The following is a 25,448-nucleotide window of genomic DNA, read 5'->3' as shown; positions in this document are numbered from 1 at the left end:
CATGTGTGTATGTGCACGCACACATGCCTGTGTGTCTCTGTGTGTCTTTTATTCCCCGATTTGGTTCCATGCTTCAGTGTTATAAAGGAAATGACAATAAAATGTAGTCACTACCAAGAGGCTGAACCGAACAGGCGTGTCACTCCAAGGTACACATTATTACCCATAGCTACAATGAAGCATTCCGACACCTTCACAGTACAATGGGAGCTTTTTTTTTTTTTTTTGAGCACTCCAGATGTTAGAAAGAGAGAGTATTGTGGAAAAGATTAAGAAGGGCTCTGTCCTGCAGTGTTAGGGTGCTGTTCTCAAGATGAATTGTCAACTTAAGAGCAATTCTAGGTCAGTTGGCTTTTTAGCTCTAAAAACATAACTTTAGGTATTAGCATTAATAAAATATATTTTAATCTTATTGAGACTTAAACAGAAATGAATTTGATGTTCACTGCAGATAAATTTTTAAGATTAAACTTAGTGTTCTAATACGACAAACACTCAGAGCCATCTGATAAAATGTACCAACCATGCTCGTGCTCCCTGTTTGTTACTTATGAACAGATTCTAAAAGAGTAGCACAGATGAAAAGACTTACCTTTTCTTTAAATACTGCTTCATCCCATGTCTGAAGTCTTAAAATGGAGTCATTCATCATTTTTTCTTTGTATATGTTTATTTTTTCTTTTTCAATTACATCAGAATTACTAGTCAGAAGGAAGCACTTGCTACCTCTTGCTCTTCCTCTGCCTGTCAGAAAACAAATATTTTATTTGGTGTCTCTGATAAATCTGATAATAGGTAAGCAAAGGAATGGGGTGTCCCTAAAATTTAACTTTGGTCACTTAATCCCACTTTCTAGGGAAGCTAAACTAAGCTGTTAGAGCACGGACTCATGTGCAGGTGTGCACCTGTGCATTAAACATGTAGATAAACTAGGAGCCCACCTTAGACTGGCTTCCTTGGGGTCTCCACGGTGCAGTGTGATCAGCCAGACATATTATCAGAAACACTGCTTTAAACAATCAGACACAAACCCTCAGGCTGACACTGTGAGGGCTCTAAGATGAATAATAAACAGATCCTTTCTAGCAAATGGGGATATGAGATATGTTCACAACCACCAGAATATAGGTAGAAAATGAGAAGTGCTGACAGATAGATATAAAAGGTTATGGACATTCAAAAGAGAGATTATTTCCAGCTGGGAGAATTAGGGATAGGTGATAAGGAGGCAGGGGAAGAGGTAAAATGAAAATCATCCTTCAACAAGGGAAAAATGAAGTCAGGTTGGCTGAAGCGAATAACGAATAAAGGGGAAAATGGGAAATAAGGTTGGAAAGATAAGTGGGTGCTGGATTTGAAAACTCTTTAACATCAAGTAAATTGGGGAACCACTGGAGTTTCTATATAGGGAAGTGACATGCTCAGGAAAGGTAATGTGGCAGCTGTTGTTATGGAAACTGAAAAAAGGGAGACTAGTAAAGTGACTATCTAGTTTGAGTGGGACAGGCAAGCTCCTTAGAGTATCTCTTCTGGAATACAGGGAGCCCATTGGCAGCACAAGCATGAAAGGCCCACATGCTGACTGCCAAAGCCTCAATCCAAATGAGAATTATCCTTCCATAAATATATCAGTCAATGTTGGTCAAATATATGGTATTCATTGTGAACAAGAATTTAAATAGGGTATATGTTAGTGGACAAAACTGTGGCCACCCAATCCTGATTAAGTAAGCCACCTTTAGGGCCAGTGATACCACAGGGCACTGTACCATAAGTCATACACCCGAGCATGGCTCAGTAAAGGAGAAAGGCTGAAGTGGCAGACACTCACAAATTAGACAAATTAGCAGCTATTTAATAATGGCATCGAAGCTTCTCTCACCTCTGGTTTGGATCATTTTGATGACATTGCCCACGTACTCATACAAGATGACCAGATTGCACTGAGCAATGTCAATGCCTTCATCAGCAACCGAGGTGGCAATCAGAATCTTGTTGTCTCCACTGGTTTTGAATGTATGCAATACATCTTTCTGTGCTGGGAGGGTCATTCCTGTGTCAAGGTCAGAAGGTATTATACAACTTATCAAAGAGGGAATTTTACTCTTAAAAAAATAGCTATTAATTATGGAATACTTATTACATGCCAAGTGATACTGTGATAAGTGCTTTATATTCATGATTTCTCAACACGCTAGGCAGTAGGGCCTATTCCTATCTTTATTCTAAGGAGGACATTTAGGGTGGTGACAACTTAGACTCTGCCACAAGACTGCCAGAGTTCAAATTCCAGCTGTGGTGCTTACTAGCTGTGTGGCTTTATTCATGTTGCCTCAGAAAAAAATTTTTTTTTTTTTTTTGCAAAAATATTAACTAATCATAATGCCTCTGCATGTGTATAGGAGTTAACAGTTGACAAAACATTTTCACATCTACTTTCTTATTGAAACTTCACAAAGCCTTCTTAGGTTGATGTGGTTAAGTGTTACAATTTCCCTTTGTAGATGAAGACCTTGAGGTTTTAGAAGTATGGTAAACTGACAGTCTAGTTCGCAGCAGAACCGGACCTTGAATTTTTAAGTCTAGGACCCTAAAAGGGTGCAGTTCTCAGCCACTGTTATACTAAGGGGAGAAAGGATTTCAGTGATCTCCACCTCAGAGTTAATAGGATTTATAAAAGCTCCATTTCTTCCCTAGTATATTGGCAGCTAAAATCTTGTGATATATTTTGTTAGAGTTTCCTTTCACCATCATTTTCTACTGAACAATGAGCATGCCCATGACAGACACCACACTTCATTAATTTCTGAACCTATTCATCCACTTGTTCCTCAAATATTTATTCAACATTATGGTTTGTCAAATAAGGATATGGTGGTTAGAGGTCCACTTTTATGAATAAGGAGCTCATAGTTTGTGGAAGAAGGATATAATAAGAAGCTCTAATTCAATGTGATGAGCAATGAAATGGAGACAGAATTGGATACTGTGGGAATGTGGAGGTGGCTGGGAAAGGAGGCCCAATGACTGGCAGAGAGTAAGTTCTAAATAAATGTGGATGGGTGGATGAATAAATGAACAAACAAATTTTTAAAAGTTTTCTGAATGCTTCTTTGGGAGCAAATAACAAAGCTGAAAAATCAAATTGGACTCATGTTGTAGGACCTCATTCAGTAAGCCAAATTAACAAAATCTGAATTTGCTTTTTAGATTCATGAAATTTAAAATTTGTATAAAGGGAAAGTGCCAGGGTGATGACTGAAGACTGACAGGGTGGGGACTGCTTATGATAAACAACACTAAATAGGAGGAGCAGAGTGAGGACCCGTCATTGCTGGTCACTGGGGCGTGGGCAGCACGGCTGAGAATGTCAGGTAAGAGCTGGCCGCTGAGGACCCTCCTGGATAATAACAGAGGCAGCCTTACCTTGCTTGATCTCAGGATTGTCTGCTTAAACTATTTTTTAAATTGTAAAATATATAATACATGCAATATCATCTATGGTTTAAAGACTAACAATCAAATAGAGACAGAACATTTCTATTTCCAGTTAATCTATTTCCAGTTTGAGCACAAGAGTGACATGCTCAAACAACATTTGAAAAAATAACTTTGTTTTTTTCTGCAAGACATAGGGGAGGAGGCAATGTCTACAAGTTTTTGCCATTTGAGCCTTGTGATAGCTTTTTGATATGTCAACTTGACTGGGCTGAACTAGTTATCAGTCATTCATTTAGGTACTTCTATGAATGGAATTTGTAGCTGTAATTAAAGTTCCTAATCAGTTGACATTAAGTTAATCAAAAGGGGTTTCACTCTAGGTGGGCCTGACCCAGTCAAGTCAGCCCTTTAAAAAAGAGCTTAGGCATTTCCTGAGCTCAGAGACTCCAAACAGCTCATGCCTGTGGGGTTCCAGCCTGCTCCTGACCACCTACCCTACAGACTTCAGACTTGCTTTGCCACTTCAATTGTGAATGTCAGTTCCCTGTAATAAATCCGTGTGTATATACATATATGTGTATGTAAATATGCATATATGTATGTATGTATAGTCTCTTACTGGTTTTACTTCTCTGGTTGAACCTTGATTGATACTGGAATTAAAAAAGAATTTCAATATATCCTATATATTCTTATATATAGTCTACTATATATAAATACCTATGTTCTGTTTTGTTCTGCCACGTCCAGTCAATATGCCAGGTTTTAGAAAGCTGAGTTTAGGATTTTCTTCTATCCATTTCTTTAAAGCCTGAAAATGAAAAGCAGTTATCAGTTGGACACTATTTGTATGCCATTTGTATTAATTCAATATTGAAATATATTCAAGAAGAAAAAAATTTTAAGCTAGTACACAGTTTTTAGACCAACAAACTTGAGAACAAAAACTTCTTGAAATTGAATTCTATGCAATAATTAACCATAAGATATAAATCTTTGTGATACGATACAGTTTAATCTCTGAGATTATTTTTCAAATTAAAAAAAGCATAGTTCAGAATAGTGGGTATGTAGAACTAGTAAGAGAGTTAAGCAAGAGCTTAGCACACAAGATCAATATACAGAAATCAGTTCTATTTCTATATATCAGCAACAACAAAAAAGGTTAAAATCACCATTTACAACAGCATTAAAAAATTAATACTTAGGTATAAGTCTAACAAAATATGTGCTACATCCGTATAGTGTAAATAACAAAACACTGATAAAAGGAACCAAAGATGTGGCAGGTGGCCTCTAAAAGAGCCCTCAATGAGCTCCACCTTCTGGTATTCAGATCCTCGTGTCCCCTCCCCCCAAGTGTGAACTGAACTCACTGACTTGTTTCTAATGAATAAAATATGACAAATATGATGGGCTATCACTTCCGAGCTGAAGTTACAAAATGATGGTGACCTCCATTATCAGGCACTCTCTCTCAGTCTCTCTTGGATCACTCACTTTAGGGGAGCCAGCTGCCGCGCTGTGAGGCAGCCCTGTGGAGAGGCCCACATGAATGAGCTTGGAAGCACATCTTCTGAGATCCGCCAACAGCCATCTAAGTGAGGCCGAAAGCTGATTCTCCCAAGTTAAGCCTTAAGATGACTGCAGCCATGGCCAACGCTTGATTGCAGTCTCATGAAAGACCCTCAGCCAGAAACACCCAGTTAAGATTTTCCAGCTTCCTGACCCATAGATATTGTAAGATAATAGATGTTTGTTGTTTCCAGCCACTAAGTTTTTGGGCAATTTGTTATCAGCAATAGGAAACCAATACCGAAATCCTATATAAATGAAGAGATATATAATCTATAGTTATGGCTGAAGACCTGATATAATTAAGATGTCATTTCTCCCCAATTTTATTTAAAGATTCAGTGCAATCCCAAAAGAAATCCCAGCATATTTTTTCATAGATGTGGACGAACCGATTCTAAAATATAAATGGAAAGGCAAAGGAAGATAGCTAAAACAATTGTGAAGAAAAGAAAAAGGTTGGAGGACTCATGCCACCTGATTTCAAGACTCATTATAAAGCTACAGTAGTCAAGACAGTGTGGGATGAGTGAAAGGACAGATGTATAGATAAGTAGAACAGAATGGAGAATACAGAGATACAGCCACAGGGATACAATCAGCTGATTTTTGAAAAAGTTACAAAAGCAATTCAATAGAAAAAGGATAGTCTTCTCAACAACAGTGCTGAAATGACTGGATGTCCACAACCAAAAAGAAAAAAAAAAGCACCTCAACCCATACCTCAAAATGGACTGTTGACCTAAATGTAAATTGTAAAACTGTAAAACTCGAGAAGATAACAGAGAGAAAACTTTCATGTGCATGGGTAAGCAAAGGGCTTTCAGATACAATACCAAAAGCACAATCCACACCAAAAAAACTGATTAACTGGACTTCGTCAAAAGTTAAAACTTTCAATCTGGAACAAGTACTGTTAAGAGAATGAGAAGACCAAAAGAAAAATGTTCAAATCACATTCCTGACAAAAGATGTTTTTGTCAGAATATAAAAAGAACTCTCAAAAACTCAACAATAACATGATAAACGATCCAATTAAACCAACTTTTGAAATGGGCAAAAGATGTGAACACACTTCACCAAAGAAAATATATGGATGGATAATAAGTATATGCAAAATGCTAGACTATATTAGTCATTAGTGAAATGAAAATTAAAACCCTAGTGATATATCACCATATTTCCACAGAATGGCTAAAATATTTTTAATTGACAAAAATAATTTTTAAAAGTATTAAGTGATTGCTCTACAGGTATCAAGACTTATCACAAACTAATTAAGACAGTGAGGTATTAGTATAAGGATAAACTACCAAATAATCAGAATAGAATACAGAGCCTAGAAACAGACCCACACATACATGGATGCTTGTCTGCAAAGCTCTAAAAAAAGGACAGTCTTTTCAACAAAATGGTACTGAGTCAATTTGTTATCCACAAGGAGGAAGGAGCTTACATCCACAAGTGCTCTGGTTTTCACAAAGAGAATGGTTCTAGTCTCTGGGTTTAAGTGGTACTCCTCTTTCAAGACGAAGCAGAGGTCTTTGAGTTTAGGGTTCTCGTTGCTGGGATCCATGGAAATTCTTTCTAGTTCTTGCAGCTTTTCTGCAAAAGGAGAATGTTTTATAAATGGCTTATAAATTCTAGAAATTTAGAACACACTGTGACCTTTGGCTATCATTCAGTTAATCTCTCAATCTTTGACCAGAATTTTATAAGTAATAACCACCAATTTAATGTATACATTAAATACACCAATAAATGCACACATTTTACCCCCAGAAAGCTGGTTGTTCAGTGTTTAGTAGCACATCACTGGGTTACATATATGTATAGCAAAATACTTCATGTAGGCCAAAAACAATTATTAATGGTAATTATCTTTGGGAAAAAAATTGGGGGAGAGAGTAAGAAAGGCTTACTTTTCATTTAATATCTGCCTATATTTTTCTTAATATGAGGGATGTGGAATTATGAGCCATTTTGGCTTTTTTCTTTTTACAGAAGTATATATAAATTATAGCATTTTTAATATTGAAACACATTTAGGTATTTTTTTAACCTTTATAAAATTACTAAAAGTAAAACCAGAAAATCTTACTATCTATTAACCATTTCCATGAATGTAAACTTTGCAAATCTTGCTATTTTTCCTTCTTCAAAATAGGAACTAGTATAAGCAGCAGATTCTTTCCGTAAGTACCAGGTTTCACTGAAGCTCAACAGTCCTGCCATCTATAATATCTTCTTAAGCCCAGGACAACTTTCTGAGTATCACCATATGCTAAGCAAATAAAAGTATGCTGCCACTGGAGTCATCAGCCTACATAGCTTCCTCCTCTGGAAACACCACCCCACCTTCAAATCTCCGAGTGAGATCTTGCTCAGTCTCATCAAAGCCTGCTGTTCGGACATTACGGAAGAAGTCTTTCAAGTAATCCAGAGCATCTTTCATCCGTGCATGCTCACTGATGATGAGGGCATCATTAAATTTCTGTTTAAAATGAAAATTGAGTATTAACCAATGTTACCCTAATAAACTTAATAAAAAATAAAATAAAATAAAATGAAATGAAAACTGAGTTTCATTGTGTTTATAATGTCTACTGTGTTTGCTGTACTTAAGTTCAATTAGCTGTACTTATCATAGAATTAATTTTAAGAATAAACTTTTCTCAGATCTATTCCAAGTTATTTATAATGAACAGCCCCTAACTGGTGTTGTAATAAAACCTTTGAATCAAATACTGTTTTTTAAAAAAATCTCAATTAGCTAGAATCATTAATTAGGATCACTTCAGATTCTAGAATTCTACATCGGAAGAGAAAAAGAAAATTACAAGAAAAATCCACGTCAAAAATCAAAAAACAAAAAAAGTGAAAGCAAATCAATTTCCACATCAACTTGACTCATAATTCAGGCATACGATTTAATCTCTTTATACATGTAAAGCTATTACTGAATTGTAATTGCACCTGTGTAGAATGATGGCACTGAATACCTACCTCAAATATTTGATTAAGTTCATTAAAATTCTATAAATGCATACTATTGAGTATGAAGAAAACATGCATCAGGACATGGCAACAGAAGCCACTTACTTAACTTTAAAGATGGCTGTCACCGGTCATGTATCTACAAAAATGCTCACCATCACCCAATTTTTTCTAATCATGTCAATCAATCAGGGGAATGTTTGAGGCACAGCATAGAACCTCTGCCTTTGTGTCCATCCTGCTGCTTCTAGTATTGTTTCAGAAAACAAAGAAGATGCTGAATGGGATAACTTTTGGAGTTTGCTTCATTAAGAACCTTATAAAAGTTCCTAAGTAGGCTGTTGGGTCCAGGATGAAAAGTTGATGTTTCATCAGCTGCCACAGCACAGCTCCCAGTAGGTGCTACGACTAAAATATGCCTTTCCAAAGAAGCAACATACCCGCAAATGTGAAGTGTACAAAAACAGTGCTTTACAAATTCTGCTCTCTTCATCTTTATCTGGCATCTTTAACACCATGCACTTTTTCTGAACTGCAACAATCCACTGTTCATATTTCTGTGTGCCAAAATTCCTGTTTTGAATTTGAGAGAAGTCTCCTAGGGAAAAAAAAAAGTTCTTGGTGTGCCTTAAGTCAGTCATTTAAGGTTCTAAGCATGCCTCGCCCTCTAGTTTTCCTTCTACACAGAGTAGTCCTCCCATAATAGTCTGTGTTTTCAGCGGTCTGGACTCTGTGCAGAGTGCTGGGGATGACAGGATGAGGAAGACACAGCCCTGTTCTCAAACTGCTCAATCCGTGTGTTATTCAAGGATCAGTTATACAGGGCTCCTCAGGAACAGCATAGCACAATAAAATTTACAGGCAAGAGTTACATTTCTGCATTAAGATGCTCTTCTTTTTTTAACAAGAGGAACAAAGGATGCTACCCAGACAAGTAGCATTGACATGTTTCTTTCCCAGCCTCAGTTACAAATGAGGAGGCAAACTAAAGGAATCGACAAGTATTAAGTGGACATGGGTAGCTGTGGAAATAAGCTAAGGTGGAGGGAGGGTATCAGAGGTGGAAAGAATAAGAAGGTAGAAATTCACATCTCTCCATCCTTCTGCCACCTCCCCAATTCAGACCATGTCATAATGTTCTTGGTATTATCCAGGATGTATATATATGATGGCCTCCTAACTGGGCTCTCCACTTCTTGCCCAATTCCCTCCAATCCATTCCCCACTCAGCAGCTAGACAGAGTTTCCAAATTGGAGATGAAAAATTATGCTACCCCACTGCTTATGAGCCTTTATTGGATTCCTCTGTCCAAACTCCCACCCTGGCTCACAGGGTCCTCTGTGATCTAGCCTCCACCTGCTTCTGGTCTTCATCTTTAGACACTCCCCTTCCTACATTTCACAGGACTAATGGAAATTCCCATACTCTCTCTATTTATCTGGCCTTTGTACCTGAAGCTCTCTCTGCCTAAAACATACCTTACCATCACCACCCACCTACCCAATCTCGTTGCTTTATTTTTTTTATTACTTACAAATTTTGGCTTTACTGTTATACTGGAGACTCTATGAGGGAAGGGGCTGTGGCCCAGGGTCCATGCTATATTCCTATCACCTAGCACACTACCTAGCAGTGAATGAATGAATAAGTGAATGAACATGTTCAAGGAACTCAAGGAACTGCTAAATCAAATAGGGAAATAGTGGAAGGTAAAACTAGAGAGATTGAGATAAGCAGAACTAGATTGTGCAGTCATGGCTCAGACTGTCAAGTTAGAAACTTAAAGAGCTTTGCCTGTAAGGCAAAGGGATTCAAGCAGGATATTGACATAAAACTGGTATTTCAGGAAGACTAACCAGGAAATGGGGGGCTGTATGGAAAAGAGAGTGGAGGTAGGCAAACCAGCTAGAAGGTTGCTAGAATAAGTCTTAAATCAAGCTGTGAAAGAAAAGGAAAGAAAAGCAAAATGAGTAAAGAAGGTTAGACACCATGAATTATCTAGCAGACTTCAGAAAGTCAACATCTCCAAAACTCTAAATTCACCTTGTACCTGCCAAAGCTGCTCCTAGTTCTAGAACCAGTACCACCCACTGGCATACATACAGGTACCCAAGCCAGAAGCCTGAGGGAAGTCTTCTACTCCCTTCCCTCTCTCATATCCACCCAAATCCAGTTAGCCATCAAATCTGAACACTGCCTATTTGCAGCTCTTTGCACAAGCCTCCTCCCTTCACCAACCCATCTCAACTACCTCTGTCTAGCCCTCTTCCTTCACTGGTATTCTTATCATATCGCTAATCAGTTTAAGATCTTCAGTTGCTTGCCATTGCTTTTAGAATAAAATTTAAACTCAGCTTGGCCTTCCAGGCCCTTCCCTGTCTGCCCGCTGCCTCTCCCTTTAGTCTCACTCCTTTCTACCACTCACATGCTAGAATGATTGTGAAATGCTTGCGGTTCCTAAAACTCACTGGGTTCTCTCTTCCCTCTACGCTTAATTCCTTTTCGACCTCACTTGATTATCTCTCCTTAACTTGGCTGACTTCAAGATTTGTCCTGGGGGAAGCCTTCCTTGCCAAAGTCCCCATGTGCTCCCACAGCATCCAGCGGGTAACCCTGTCTCATGGAAACCACTCACACCTGATTCTCATTATTTGTCTGGGAGTTCCCTGAGGGCAGGGACTATGTCTTTAATTTTGTTATTTCCGTTACCTAACACAATTCCTGGCACAGTAAATATCTGGTGAATAAATGAATAAATGAATAAAAAGGAGAAGAACAGAACTTGATGACTTCATGAGAGAATCTCAAAAGGAGAAAGAATCAAAGATCACTTCTAGGTTTGAATGTAAGCCATCAGGCAGAATGGTGGTTTCATTCATATAATAAGGAAGTCGGGACGGAAAGCAAATTTGAGAGGTCAAAAAAGGAAGAAACTGCTGAAATATAATATTTGCCATATGTGTGTGTTCAGATGGATTTACTTTGTATTTAAACAGAAAAAAATGGCAAGAGAAACTAAAGGAGGACTTAGAAGGTTCCTTAATAATCTGAGTAACATATAATTAAGAATGTCAACCTCTGGTGTTGGTCTCGACATGCTCTGAACCAAGGAGAATGCACACAGACACTAGTGGACAATATTTCGCTATTTCTAAATGGAGAGGATACAAAATGAGATTTATCTCACCGAGAGTTATGGTACCAAGTTTGTCAAAGATACTCTTTGCTAGACTCTCTGTCTCCTTCATCAGCTGAGAGATGATGCATTTAAATCTGTCAGTAGTCCGTGATTCCACTTTCCTGAAAACTAAAGCCATCAAAAGAAAGTATTTTTCAGAAAGAACACATCAGAATTCAAAGTATGTCTAAACTTTTGTTACTTCCTCTATAAAACCTGAGACTCCAAGCTCACAAGGAGGTAGTGTAGATGGTAAAACAAATGCTCAAAAACCTTGTAACAGCTCCTTAGTGCTTAATGCACTGATTCTAACATCTCTGTCTTTTGTGTTCTGGGTCTAATCCAACTTCTCATCTGGCTTTCCTGTTACTCAACACAGAGCCTCTACTCTGATGAGGCTGGTATCCATCTTATCTGTGCAAATGCCACACTTTTTAACCTTGTCCAGTTCCTTGATCCTTTCCCACCCAACCCTCAGGAGTATTCGCACTGTTTCTAACATTCGTTGTTGCATTGTTTCAGCAGAAACTTATTAATGGCCTACCACGTGCCATGTTCTGGTGATGACAGTTGAAAAGAACACACTCCATGCTCCAGAAAGGTCTGTGTTCTTAGGGGACAGAAAGATATGTAGCCAATAACCACAGGAGAGTGCTGCGACCTAAGTATGTGCAAGGCATCATGGAAGGCAGGGAAAGGAATCTCAAATTCTTCCACGGGAGGCGGTGGTGTGGGATAAGCGGGAGAAGAGGAAAGGAAGAAGCAAACACAATCATGTACAAAGGACAGCATGGACAAAAGTTTAGAGAGGGAGACCACATGACATATTTGAGGAGCCCACAGGAATGCAACATGGTTGCATTTGTGGGAGGTGGAAAGAGATGGAGCTCAGAGGGCAGGGGGACCACATAATGAAGAAATTTGTACTTGATACTAAAAAGTTTAGATCGGGCACCATCTCTAAACTCCGTATAGGCAGCTCCCAGAAAGGAACTTAACTGCCCTTTCCCCGACTATTTCATGTGTTTGTTCTGCTTTATACTCGTACAGTCATATGCTATTCAGGGAGCAAGGATGAAGCCGTGTGTATCTTCTCTCCCCTCTCACTCTTGCTGGGTTAGTATAGCATTGAGACTCAATAAACTTTTGTGAGTCAATTTATTTTAAAAAAATATATTCTGATCTTTTGAGCAAAGATATGATGAATTCCGATAATTTCATTTCAACCAAAATGATCAGATACATATTGAAATAATAACTACAGAGTATCCTTTTCAGGCATGGAGCACAGGGAAGGACTGAGCTCCGCTCTTGGCTATTTACATACTTAGATTTTCTCATCACCTCTCTCTGATTGTTAGTATCTTCGTAAGAATTTTATGGAGTGGAAGAAGTAAGAATGTTTGCTTTCTCCAGGCCATTCCTGCGGTTCATTCATTGCTTGGGGAGAGAGCTCAGCTGAAGAGAGAGATCCAAAATGTGATTATTTCAAAATCTAGGGGTTAAATATTTTCTACTGAACAGAGGTAAAAATTCATTTTCATCCAAATGGCTCTGAACTATGAATAGCAGAGTATAACGAAGTTCCAAAGGGCATGTAACTGGATTCCACTTACACTTCTGGGGCTTATAAACAACTTCCTCCAGTTCCTCCAAGTTGTCTTTGACTGTTGCTACCACTGATATGTCAAGAGAAGCACACAGTTTACAGATATATTCCAAGGCTTCACCTGTGCTTTTGGCATCCCCAACGCCAACCGAGGCAGTCAGCCCAACGACCTGTGAAGAGCGTTCCAAACTGTTAGAGATCTGAGAAATAGCATGACATTTCAACAACCACCCCCCCCATGTAACTCTCTTCTACTAAAGTAGGTTTTTTCCCCTAACTTCAGATAAAGAGCAAGAACATTTTTTCTGAAATTCTCTATGACATCGCAGATGGAAAGGTCCCCATTCAGCAAAGCACTGAATAAACGCAGGAATCACAAAGCATCAGCTGAACACAAATCAGCACAGATTAAAGAGAAGAAACTCTTTCAAGGTAGGACTTCTCTCTTCCTAAACCTCGTGTCCCCATGATGTATAGAACAACATACTGAAAAGAACTGAAACAAGACACATTTCCATTCCAGTCTCAGCCATGTCACACTGAACAAGCATCTTCGACTCTGTAAAGTTGGGTAACAATAGCTATTTAAAATGATATCTGTGTGAATTTGGTATAATACATTTATAAAGACTTTAGCTTAATGGTCACCTTATAAATATTTCTTTCTTTCTCTAATAGCCATTCAATAAATACTGAATAATTGGCTCATTATCAAGGAAACTAGTTAACTATCAATTTTTTTTTTCCTAGAAGAAAAAGCTGTAAGAAATGTGATTGCTACTGAATTTTGTCTATGGGCACCATACTGAATTTCTTCTAACCTGTGTTTTCTAAACAGGTAATAATAAAGGCTAGAGATCTTAACACAGAAGTGAGATTGGTATACTATAAATTCATGATTTCCAACCTCATTTGAGCCCCCAATCTGACCCATCAATTCTTCTGTGTACTCCTCTTAGTTCTCTCTCCCATTTTAAATCCTCTCCATGCACCTTGAGCTTCCTCCTTCATTCCCATCTTGATTATTCTTAGCAAATGATCTATCTACATCTCCTACATTAAAGAGAAAAGAGAGGTTATATTCCAGGAATTCCCTATCCATCCTGCTTCCATCTTGACTCTTCTCGCATCCTCTCTTCTAATGACACCAAAATGGTGTTCCATCTGCTCTCCCATACTAATCCATCTATTTGCCTACCTCTCCCACACTCTCTGGTCTCTCCTGGCATCTTGTTCTGTCAATCATTCCCTCTATCCTATTCTGCATCACCTGCTATTCACAACTTCATATTCTATAATCAAGTGATATTGAAGAGCTTCAAGATTCCTGAGCACACCATGTTCTTTCATACCTCTGTACCTCTGGACACACAGAAGCTTTTAATGAAAATCACCCGACTATCTACCTTGTAAACTTTTGTTAGTCTGTTAGGTCTTGCCTTACTTTCATAGCACACTTAGGAACTCTTACTTCTGATTGCACCTTGTACTCACCTCCACAGTGTGCCATCATGAAAAATTATGATCTAATTCTTACATAATTGGCTCCCTACGAAACTTTAGCTATTCGAGGGCAAGGACTATGTCTTTTTATATTTGTATCTCCAGGGCCTTGCACAGTGTAAAACACATGGAGGCACCGAATACATATCAGTGAAGTGGATAAATGAATCAATCAATCAAAATTAATCAATGAATTATATAATATGGACTTAGGACTTGAGAAGGACATCTTCACTGGGGCCAGAGGGGAGGTCAATAGGATTTAGGAATATCACAGCTCTTCTGAGGATCCATCGGACTTTGCAGATACCTGAGGCAGTGAGTCTGAAGATCCTCCAAGTTTCTGATCTAGATAATTAAACATGATCATATTGTAAGGATGATGTTTACTGGTGTTGTGGCACTCGTCAAATATCATCAAAGTAAAGACTGAGAGTGATGGAACAGTCCCACTTTTAAGGCTGTTCACAAGAATCTGTGGAGTTAAAATGATGATGTCATTGTCCTCAATAATCTGTTCCACGGAGACATTCTCAGCTGTTGCTCCAGAAATGCCTGAAACTTTGTACCTGGAAAATGATGAAAGTTGCCTGTTACTAACTACAGTGTGAATGAGGAACCACAAAAATAAGAAATACTAGATCAGAACATCAATTGATTAAATCTCCCTAAGTCCAAAAGGAGACAAGTGCTTAGCACAGAGCCTCACACATGGTAAGTGCTCAATAAATGTAAGCTAGTTAAAATTGCTACTGGTATATATTAATCCTTTCAAGCCACTGAGAAAGAAAAAGTACCTAAAGAATTAAATTAAATAAATTATAAAATCATTAAAAAGTTAAATGTGCCATTTAAATATGAAGTTTATCTCAAGTCATTTATTCACTCTGTAAGAGTTAACCAAAGGAGTGTAGGATTTTGGGTATATCTAACAAAAAAGACCTAAATCCATGAAGGAATTATATCTAGACTATATAAAAAGCTCAATCTATTATAAAAAAAAAATTTTTTTATGCCTACAGCAACTGGTCTTCCTAGGTGGTCTCCCATCCAAGTATTAACCAGGCCCGACTCTGCTTAGATTCCAAGATCAGACATCGGACCTATTCGGGGTGGCATGGCCGTAGAGCACGGACCATGGCTCCACTGGGGCGTGTACCCAGGACCTTCTGCATGAAAAGCAGACGTGCTAATCACTACACTATGGAACCACGTCCAATTGTTATAAATTTTTTGAATAATGGTTTTCCAAAAACAAAACAAAGCAGAAAGTACATGAATTACATGAAGCTAGAGAAAAAGAAGTTGGGTCAACTGTTATACCTACCCGCGTCTTTCAAAATATTTTGAGAACACAGATTTCTGCTGTTCATACACTGGAATTTGAACAGCAAAAAACACAACCTTCCCTTTTTGTCCTTGTGGAAATTTTTGAAGATGATGTTCACATATAAGAAGTGAAACAAAGGTTTTTCCACAACCTTTAACATATAAAGAAAAAGAAAACATGTAACTAATATCATGCTAAAATATTTCTGTAGAAAAGTAATTATTTTTGACTCTCCTAAAACTACTGTGCAGACTAGTAAGTTGTGGCTGAGTTAACAATGTCAGAATTTGCACCGTGACTCAAAAATATCAAGGTACCTTCTAGGTAATATGTATTTAGTCATGGCTTAAAACAAGCTAAACAATAGTATTTTTCTTTTTCCTGATGTTCCTTAAAATACCTTGAGATTATTAGTAGAATGGTTTTCTCAAAAGACAAATGAAACAAGGAAAAAAGTGAAACTTAGCCATTTTATCCAGTATTCAATAAAAGAAATTAAGAAACAAACCATATAAGTAAGTAATGGCAATCAGCTTACCAGTAGGAGCACATATTATTGTGTTTTTTCCGTTCTTAGCAGGCAAAGCAAGCTCTAGTTGGTAACCTCTTGGCTTCATTGGGCTGTGAGTATGAGATACTTCTAAAATACAAAAGGAACAAAATTACCCAATATTTTTTGGGTTCTGTCACTATACATTCACACATAGACAGGAATTCCAATTTTAGCAAGGGCCTCAAGCCTGTCTCCTGTTAACCAGTCCAGCTTCTCCACTGATCGGAAGTTCAGAATTCTCCATCACTGACAAAGTACTGATGGCAAGAAGGAAAAGGAAAAAAAAAAAAAAACAGGAAAAAAAACAAATGGCTTAAATCAGGGCAAGATAGGTGGCTATCAGTTAAAGGAAATGCTACATGGAACAAACAGCAAAAAATCCCTCCAAGATCTCTGAAAAACACCAAACTGTAAATAGTAAATTCCCAAAGAAACTTCCTACTGAAGAGCAACTATACTTTGTAATTCTGCTCTCACATGGTATTTCCTTTCAATAGAACCAGAAATTTTAAAAAGTAATCAGAGGCTTTTTCTCACTAATAGATAAGTATATAGAATGTAAAGAGCTACAAAAGACCTTGGAAATCACTATTGAGTACAACCTATCCATTTTTTTAAAAAGGGAGAATTTCAAAAAGGTTAAGAGAATTCACTAATGACTTTTAAATGTCAGAAAAGTTCAAAGCAACTTAAATTTATTGATTTTATTCTGGTCGCAGAAGTAATCTGTAAATTTAATTCTTGTGGCGTTATCATCAAGTCACATCTTTCTTCTAACACTACTTATTATTAATCATAATTTCTTCCCTGATGCCTTTTTGTAAATAACTTTTTACTATAACTTACTATGCAACTTTCTGGACTCCTCATGAAAATATCCTTCTAGAAACATAAGGTGGGCCTTAGAAGGCCACAGCTAACTTACACGGGCCTTTGTATGAATTAGGAAAAGTGCCCCTCAATGCACTGTTTGACAAACAACACAGGCTGGATCTCAGCCTCCACTCAACCTCTCAGCCTCCACTCAACCTCTCAGCTGGGCACATACGTGCAGTGCACAGACTTCATCTACTTACACTGCACCCTGGGATCCTAAAAAGAGATTGAGCAAGTAACTCACAAATCGTAGAAGTATTTCTTTAGAAAGCAAAGCTGATTTTGGATTTCACAGACATTCAGTTTCTGGGAGGACTCTATTTGCATTTTCAATGTAGACATGCACATACTTTCTTAGTGATAAAAGAAGACAAAAAGAAGGTAAAAGAGGGAGAAGCTGACAATAGCTATGGAAGGAAGAGAATGACATTCCTAATTACAGGAAAAAAGTATCAATTGTAATATAAATTCACTTTACTTATGTTTCCTTAAAAATCTTTTCGTAAGGCTATGACTTTTGGCACTGAAAACATGTCCTTACACAACTACTTGAAGTGCACCATTATGGAAAAGAACAACAATGGTGCATACCTGAAGGTGGACATGAATTCTCACTAAGATTCTGGCATTCTGGTTCTTCCTTGTAGAAAATCTGTACTTCGGAAGTTTTCATTTCCTCATCCTCAAGGTCTTGCAATGCAACATCTTTTGCACCTTAATGAGATAAAAAACATCTTAGAATTTTTACATGATCTGATTACAATCTTGATGGTGAAAGCCCTACAAAAAGAGGCCATAATAGTATATTTTAAACTTCCATTAAGATATCTCGCAACCACCCCCTTCATCTTTCAAAACAATTAAAAGAATCTTTTTTGAGTTTGATATCTCAATTTAGAGTTTGAACTCCAATGTCATTACAGACTTTATTATTCAAAATGCGGAACTTAAACCAGTAGTTTCGGGAGCTTGCTGGACATGCAGACTCTGGAGCCCCTAGTGAATCATAATCTGATTTTAAACAAGATCCCCAGGTGATTCACATGCATATTAAGGGTGAAAAGCAAAGCTGAGCAGATATTCATGTCTGCCATTGTTGACCTGACTCAAGAAATCAGATGTGTATTTTATACAATTTCTGGAACAACTCGTGATCTGAAGAAGCCTAGGAAAAGCAAAGACTAGATTCTCCGAAGGTTTACCAAACTCAGCCTTTAAAACAATGCTCTGAGAAGATGTTAGCTTCAGGAAGCCCAATGATGGCTTTGATATTTAATCACAACAGATTATTTTTTTTCAATCATGTTCTGGCTTCTAGGCAAGAGAACCAAGCAATGCCTATTGTGAGTCTACTCTGAAAAGGGGGTGAGTCCTGGAGTTTAAACCTTTACCTCTAGAATTTTCAGGCTATTTCTCTGATCATCTAAATGCACACAGCGAGCTCTGATTCTGCCTTCCCCAAATCCTTTGGACCAGATGGGCTAATTCTGAATGAGAACGGCTTGCACTGGTCCCTTTTTAGGGGTTATATGCAATCAAACTACTTCCTAGGCAAGTAGCCACTTGCCTTCCAGAACTCAGTTTCGTGCTGGTCTCTAACATTAGAGATTTAGCCATGGGTATCTGACCAAAGAAAAATGCCTCTGACAGTGAATGAAAAACAAGTAGGATTGAAGGAAGCCATGAGCAGAACTATGAGGCAGGCAGAGCATGTTTTCAGATACTCCCTCCCTTCAGAGTTCTTCCTTGAATATCCCACCTTTCTCTATAATCCACAGTTCACTGAACTTGCTTTCTTCTTTCTCCAAAGCAAGTTTCAAAGATTTGGGCCAGTTCTCCTTGTCTGATCTGAGAAGGCATTCAACCATTTTCTCTGCACCAGCCATCGGCCCCTTGTTAGAACAAATCTAAGCAAGACAAATATCGTTGATGGATCAATAATTTTGTTTTCCTTTTATGAGTTTTTACTGAAGAAATACTAATTTAAGTGCTATCTGATTTAAAATCATTGTATATTATGGTTCAGTAGGTCTTATTCATGACCAGTTTTGCTCCATTCAAGACGGTCTTTTAAGATGTCTATTCCTTCGTCCTTGTCCTTTACATGTTATGTCACTATGTCAAGCCAAACATTCTCACTTTCTCTGAAATCTTATATCCAATCATCATCAGCAATACTAGGAAAACAATCCATTTGACAACCACTCAGAATACTGGCATAGAGAAATATTTGGAAGGATATAACCAAATGTTAACAAATATTTTTTTCAGGGTAATGGGACTTACATGACTTTTATTATTAATCATAATAACTAAGATTTATTGAGCACTTATTACTATGTGCCAGGCATATATACACACTTTACATTACCTCATTTAATCCTTAGAAAAATAGAGTAATAAGATACTATTATTATTTCCATTTTATACACAAAGAAATAGAGGCTTAGAGAAACTAAGAAACTTGCCTACGGTCACACCATTAGTAACTGGTTGAGGCAGCATCCTAACAAAATTTATGTGTCTAGAGCCTGAAACACTAGAGTTTATGGCTTTTTTCTTTTTATTTGCTAAACTGCTTAATTTTATCTAAATTTACATAAAACATTATTCACATAAGTAATAAAATAATTTTAATTGAAAATAGGGCAAATCTGAAAAAAACTTGTCACATAACAATTACTCAATTCACAATTAAAAGTACTTTTCTAGGTAATTCTACCTTAGGTTTGTGGACTTTTGTGGACTTCAATGATCTTTCTTAGGTTTAAAATAGTATAGAAAACAGAAAACATTTTCCATTTTCAAATTATTTCCCCCAGATTCAGTACTTTAATTAAATTACCTGTATAATTTCTTCACATTCCTGATCAAGTAAACATTCAGATATGTCAGGAAGGATATCATTTGGGATAATTCTGGTTTTAAATTCTGGTTGCAAACGCCTTAAAAGCAATCTATACTCCTCCAACTTTTCAATTTTTTGGAAATCCCAATTTTCAATGGCTTCATAAAGGCCAGAATAACCTGAAAAAAAAATCAGGGGCTTTTTGAGACCAACTAAAAAATACTTTGAGATTAATATCATAGGAGTCATGTGGGACTGTATAGTGACAGAACCCCCAAAAAATCCATAAATCACCTTAATTATTAATGATCTTTCAAAAAGAAAACTCAATATTCATTTTAGACACCTAACATTTTAGGTCCTCTATCAATATTAATCATCTTTTAAGAGAAAGAACTAAGGATAAATGTGAAGTCTTACATTTGGCCTTAGTGTAAAATCTTTCTTCCAAAGTACCCCCATAGACTTTACCTACAACCCCTGATTTGTCTTTCAGTGAGTCAAATCATCATGTTATTAAAAATCTTGTCAATGCAAAGTAGTAAAGAAGGTAAAAAATAATATAAATCTTAATTCCTGCCCCTCAGGAGCTTACCTTCTATATTATCCAAAAAAATATATTAAGTACAATAAGAAATTTCAGGTGGAAAAAAATTATTTCCAACTGTAATAATCCAAGATTGCTTCACTCTAAGGTTCTCTGATTTTAAGAATTACCAAGCTTGTCTGATTTTAAGGCCCACACTCTTTCATTAGGCTATAAAAAGCAGAGCAACAAAATGAGCACATGTAAGCCCACTACCCAACTTAAGAACTAGAACATTTCAATACATTTGTGGGTATGTGCCTCCTTTTCCCCATCCTTCTATCTCCCTTCGAATATACCACTATCCTGTATTTGATGTTTCACTCCCTTGATTTTTTTTAATAGTTGCATGACATATGTTTGAATCTCTAAACAATATATGGTTTCGCTTGTTTGAATATTTATAATTAAATCCTACTAAATGTAATTTTCTTTGGCTTTTTAAAAAAGCTTAATATTATATTTCTAAGCTTTACCTGTGTTGTCATTTGAAGTTTTGTTCATATATTTTCACTGGAGTATAATGAAGCATTGTGTGAATATTTTCAAATTTATTTATCCATTCTCCTCTTCAAGGATATTGGGGTTGCTTTCAATTTTGTTTGTTTGATTGCTTGCTTTTGTTACTACAAACAGTTAAACACTGAAAATTCTTGTGTGAGTATTCTGAAATATATGTATAACAGTTTTTCTAGGGCACATATTTAAGAATGAAACTTGGATAGAAGGATCTTAAACTATACAAGATGATGCTGAATTGTTTTTCAGAATAGTTGTATCAAGTTACACTCTGTATTGTGATATGTAAGATTTCCCATGAAATGTCCTCTTCAAACTTTAACACTGTACTACTTAAGTTTTGCTATCTAGTAGTTATAAAATGCTATCTCATGTTCCTAATTTAAAATTCCCTAATTGCTAATTCAGCTGAGAATCTTTTTGTGTTTATTAACCTTTCATGCTTCCTATCCTTTGAAATATAAGTTCATATCTTCTGCCCTGTGGATATTCTCTTTCTTTTTCTAATTGATTTTAAAGCCTTTTTAGTATATTCTACATACAAATTCTTGGATGATTACATATTTTACAAATATCCTCTCCCTGTTTGTGACTTGTGTTTTTACTTTCTTTATATTGTGCTTTGATAAACAGATGTTCTTAATGTCTTCAAATTTATCAATCTTTCTTTCATGGTTAATGCTTAAATGTCTTATTTCATAAATCCTGCCATACCCCAAGGTCATAAAAATATGATTCTATGTTCTTTTCTAAAATTGTTAAAATTTTGCCTTTTAGAATTAAGTCTTTCATTCTTTTGAATTCATTTTGTGTTTATATGAATGGAATGAGGTAAGGAACACAAATTGATTTATATCCACATGGATATGAAAGTTAGAGTTTGTTTGGTTTTTAACATTATCCTCTTTAGGTTATCCTGTTTATAATGGCCCATTGTGATTTATCAGAAAGCTCCTCCTTTCCTAATGATCCTCCTTTCCCAATGCTCTCTAATATAATAGACTTTCACAAATACATAAGCCTAATTAAAGGCTCTCTTTTCTATTTCAGTGGTCAGTTGGTCAATACCAAGACCGGAGTTACATTGTCTCAATGTCTATGGCTTTACAATAAATCCAGTTATCTAGAAGGGGAAACCCTAGCCTATTTAATTCTTCTTCTTTAGGGATACCTTGACTATATTCTTGAGTCATAACTTTTCCATATACATTTTAGAATCAGCTTGTCAAACTCATGAAAAAGCAGGTAGGATTTTTATTAGAATTGTATTAAAATATAGATCAATGTAGGGAGAGCTGACATTTTTGTGATAACAAGTCTTCCTCTCCATGTAACTCCACTTAGATAGGACTTCTTTCATACCTTTCAATAGCATTTTATCATGTTCTCCATTCAGACTTTACACATCTTTTGCTAGGTTTATTCCTAAATACATTACAACTTTTGTTACTATTAGAAATAATATTTCATTTTAGATTAGATTTTCTATTTGTTTCCAGTGGGTAGAAATGCAACTAACTTTTGTATACTGATCTTATATATCTAATAAACTTACTAAACCCCATAGGTTACAATACTCTCTATAGATTCCTTTGGATATTTCAGGTAGACAATTATATTATCTGCCTGAAAATAGTTTTTACATTCTCTCAGATTAAAAGACATGAGCTATATGTGGATACCTCAAAATTAATAACATTTCACTTGTACAGCATTCCGAAATAGTTGGGCAATATACTCTGATTTATGAATAAGAATGAACTAACCTGCATGGTTAAGAGCATCCATAAATCCACGGAACCAGCCTTCCTCCTGGAGCTCCAATAGGAACCTGAGAAAAAGTGAGGCAGCCTCTACTGTACCCTTGTTGTTTTTCTCAGCCTGAATATACTGCACTTCATCTACAAACAGAAGCAAAAGTGACTCATCACACTGCAGAACCATTAATTATTGGAAGAAAAACTGGAAAAGCGTTGTCAAACTTTTTCAAATAGGGATGAAGACTGTAACAAATCTCAGCAATAGAAGGAATTGCAGGAAGGCAGCAAATTCTCTTCCCAGGCAGATGACGTCCATTCTTCACCAATCCCTCACCCTGCAATCCTCTCTGGAAACTTCTCCTAGTTTGGTATGTAAATGTGGGAGCGCACTCTCAGGCAGTCTTTAAGAAAAGGAGTTCTTTAAAGATGTATGAAAGAGTCCCCATGACAAGAGAGAAGTCCTGGTAGCTCTGGATTAGAAGGAAGAACAAAGGCTTCCTCAAACATTTTGATAGTCTCTTGTTCAAAAGTCAGAATTAACTGAAGGACTAAAGAAGTGTGAGGATAGGACCACTCCTTGGCATCAGCAACATGTACAGTAGACTCAGCAAGCAGAGTTAGAAATAAACAGAGACACTTTGAGGGTCATTTTTCCAGGCTTTTGCTAAGACACTAGGCAATATGGCAGAAGAGAGAAAGCAAGAGGAGTTAAAAGAGAAATACAGTGAGGCCAGGCAGCAGAAAACTATCCACTAACTTGCTGGTGGTCATACTGACTTTGTACACTAACTCCATGTCTGGGGTGGTAACCAAACTGTTGCCTTCATATGAACTGACATTTGGTAATTTTCCATTTTTTCCCCATTTTCAATAGCATGTAAATCCCAAGGGAGAAGACAGTTTGTCTGGCTGATTAACCACTGTATTCTCAGTGATTACCAGAGGCCCTAACGTATAACAGACACTCAGTAAGGTATGTTGGAAGAAAGGAAGGGATGTCTTCCTTCTCTGCCAAGGTCTCTGTCTTGGCAACAATAAAATTAACCCTTTTAAAGTGTAAAAATTCAATGGTTTTTCGAGTTGTGAAACCATCACCACTATCTAATTCTAGTACATTTTCATTACTGTAAAAAAATCTTATAGCCATTAGCAGTCACTCCCCATTTACCCTCCCCTTAGCCTCAGACAACCACTAATCTATTTGGGTCTCTAAGGATTTGCCTATTTTGGACATTTCACATAAATGAAATCATACAATACGCAGGCTTTGTGACTGTGTTCTTTCTCTTAGCATACTGTTTGCAAGGTGCATCCATGTTTAGCATGTAATGCTATCCCCAGCTTTCCAAAGTAGAATTTCTTGATATCTTTCTATGCTTTCTGTCTCTTTGCATGTCTCTAACCAGAGCACTGGGATTCACACCAGTTTGTTTCACTCATTCCAAGAATTTCTAAGAGATGTCTTGCAGGGGCTTACATTCTTCAGGGACCAAAGTTACTCTGTGGTCCTTAGGGTAGTGTTTTGTTACTTCATTCTAAGCACAACTAGAAAGTGGCAGTCCACTTTTGTTGTAGGTATTTTTACTCCTCATTCCACATCCTGTGCTTTGGTTTTGCAGAGCAATTACCAGGCAAGTTACCTGCCTGCTTGAACGCAATTTGCAAAAAATGCCTCACATCAGGAAAGATATTTAGGCACTTAGAGTCTGAAAAGGAATTGCCAGATCCCCTCTCTCATCTCAACTCCTTCCAGGCACCACCTTCCTTCTCTCTCCCCAAAGTCTCTGCTCATCTGCAGCACAAAGCACTACGAGACAAATGTACAAAACGGCCCATTATTCTTCATCATGTGTCTCAAAAGCTAGATGGAATCACCTGAATTGAAGCCTACAGCCACCCGGGCCAAGTCTTGCTCCTCTCAGGCTTCGTTATTTGGAAATGGCCGGCAGAGTAAGCGTTAACTGCCTTGTAGCTCTGACATTATTTTGTAATCATTTGTATACATCCGTCCTCACCCGTCTCCCACCCCCAAAACCCTGGGCTGTAAAGTATTTTAAGGAAGGGTCTGTATCTTCTGAACCTCTCTGATGTCAGCACAAAGCCGAACACACACAGTAGACATTAACTATTAATAGAAACAAATAAAATGAACAGCGACTTGTTTCTCCAGTCTTTGAACCTAAATAGATGTGCACCCCTAAGCAAGTCATTTCACCTCGCTGGGACTCAGTTTTCCCATCCGGGCTTCCAACGGCTTCTCAAATTCTGACAATCTCTAGTCTAAAATGCTGTCGAGAGCTTGCTGCAAACTCGACGTTCCCAGGAGGCTACCCGTACCAATTTAAAAGAAGGAGAAAAGCAAAGGGAAAACACCTCTATTTTCCTGCCTCAGGGGGCGCGCACTGCTGGGGACCACTCACCCTCCTTAAACCAGGGGGCCATGTAGCTCAAGATGTAGGTAGGGTCCAGAATCTTCGTGACATAGTCCCGGAAAGTGTACAGATTCTGCCGCTCCTCGGCCGTCATGCTCGCAGCCTTACCTGCGCTCCTCTCCCTTTAAAGCCCGCTGTGAGCCGGCAGTGGTTTTCCGAAAAATGGTTCCAGCACAGAGAGGCGGAGCTGCTGGGGAACCTTAACTAGAAAGGAAGAATCGAAACTGCAACTGGCGGCGG

At 37.4% G+C, this 25,448-nt stretch overlaps 1 protein-coding gene across 3 annotated transcripts in view; it reads right to left on the bottom strand.

The window, feature by feature from the left end:
- Positions 1 to 25,448, bottom strand: part of RIGI (RNA sensor RIG-I) — a 33,676-nt gene extending 8,228 nt beyond the window's left edge. The window contains exons 1-16 of one of the 3 annotated variants that reach the window (XM_039875607.1): positions 25,317 to 25,448; positions 22,783 to 22,917; positions 19,909 to 20,090; positions 18,823 to 18,970; positions 17,655 to 17,777; positions 16,173 to 16,274; positions 15,632 to 15,785; positions 14,615 to 14,873; positions 12,809 to 12,971; positions 11,202 to 11,321; positions 8,454 to 8,611; positions 7,375 to 7,510; positions 6,473 to 6,621; positions 4,162 to 4,252; positions 1,883 to 2,053; positions 593 to 744 (exon numbers count right to left, since the gene is read on the bottom strand). In XM_039875607.1, coding sequence (XP_039731541.1) covers positions 593 to 744; positions 1,883 to 2,053; positions 4,162 to 4,252; positions 6,473 to 6,621; positions 7,375 to 7,510; positions 8,454 to 8,611; positions 11,202 to 11,321; positions 12,809 to 12,971; positions 14,615 to 14,873; positions 15,632 to 15,785; positions 16,173 to 16,274; positions 17,655 to 17,777; positions 18,823 to 18,970; positions 19,909 to 20,090; positions 22,783 to 22,804 — 2,130 coding nt within the window. In that variant the 5' untranslated portion in view covers positions 22,805 to 22,917; positions 25,317 to 25,448. Of the gene's footprint in view, positions 1 to 592; positions 745 to 1,882; positions 2,054 to 4,161; positions 4,253 to 6,472; positions 6,622 to 7,374; positions 7,511 to 8,453; positions 8,612 to 11,201; positions 11,322 to 12,808; positions 12,972 to 14,614; positions 14,874 to 15,631; positions 15,786 to 16,172; positions 16,275 to 17,654; positions 17,778 to 18,822; positions 18,971 to 19,908; positions 20,091 to 22,782; positions 22,918 to 25,196 lie in introns of those variants that run through there. The other 2 variants (XM_039875606.1, XM_039875608.1) reach the window with 2 other exon arrangements.

Source organism: Pteropus medius, unplaced genomic scaffold (genome assembly GCF_902729225.1).
Source record: "Pteropus medius unplaced genomic scaffold, Ma_sr-lr_union100, whole genome shotgun sequence".
NCBI lineage: Eukaryota > Metazoa > Chordata > Mammalia > Chiroptera > Pteropodidae > Pteropus > Pteropus medius.
Note: the sequence above shows the minus strand (reverse complement) of the source record. Positions and strands in the feature narration are given on the sequence as shown.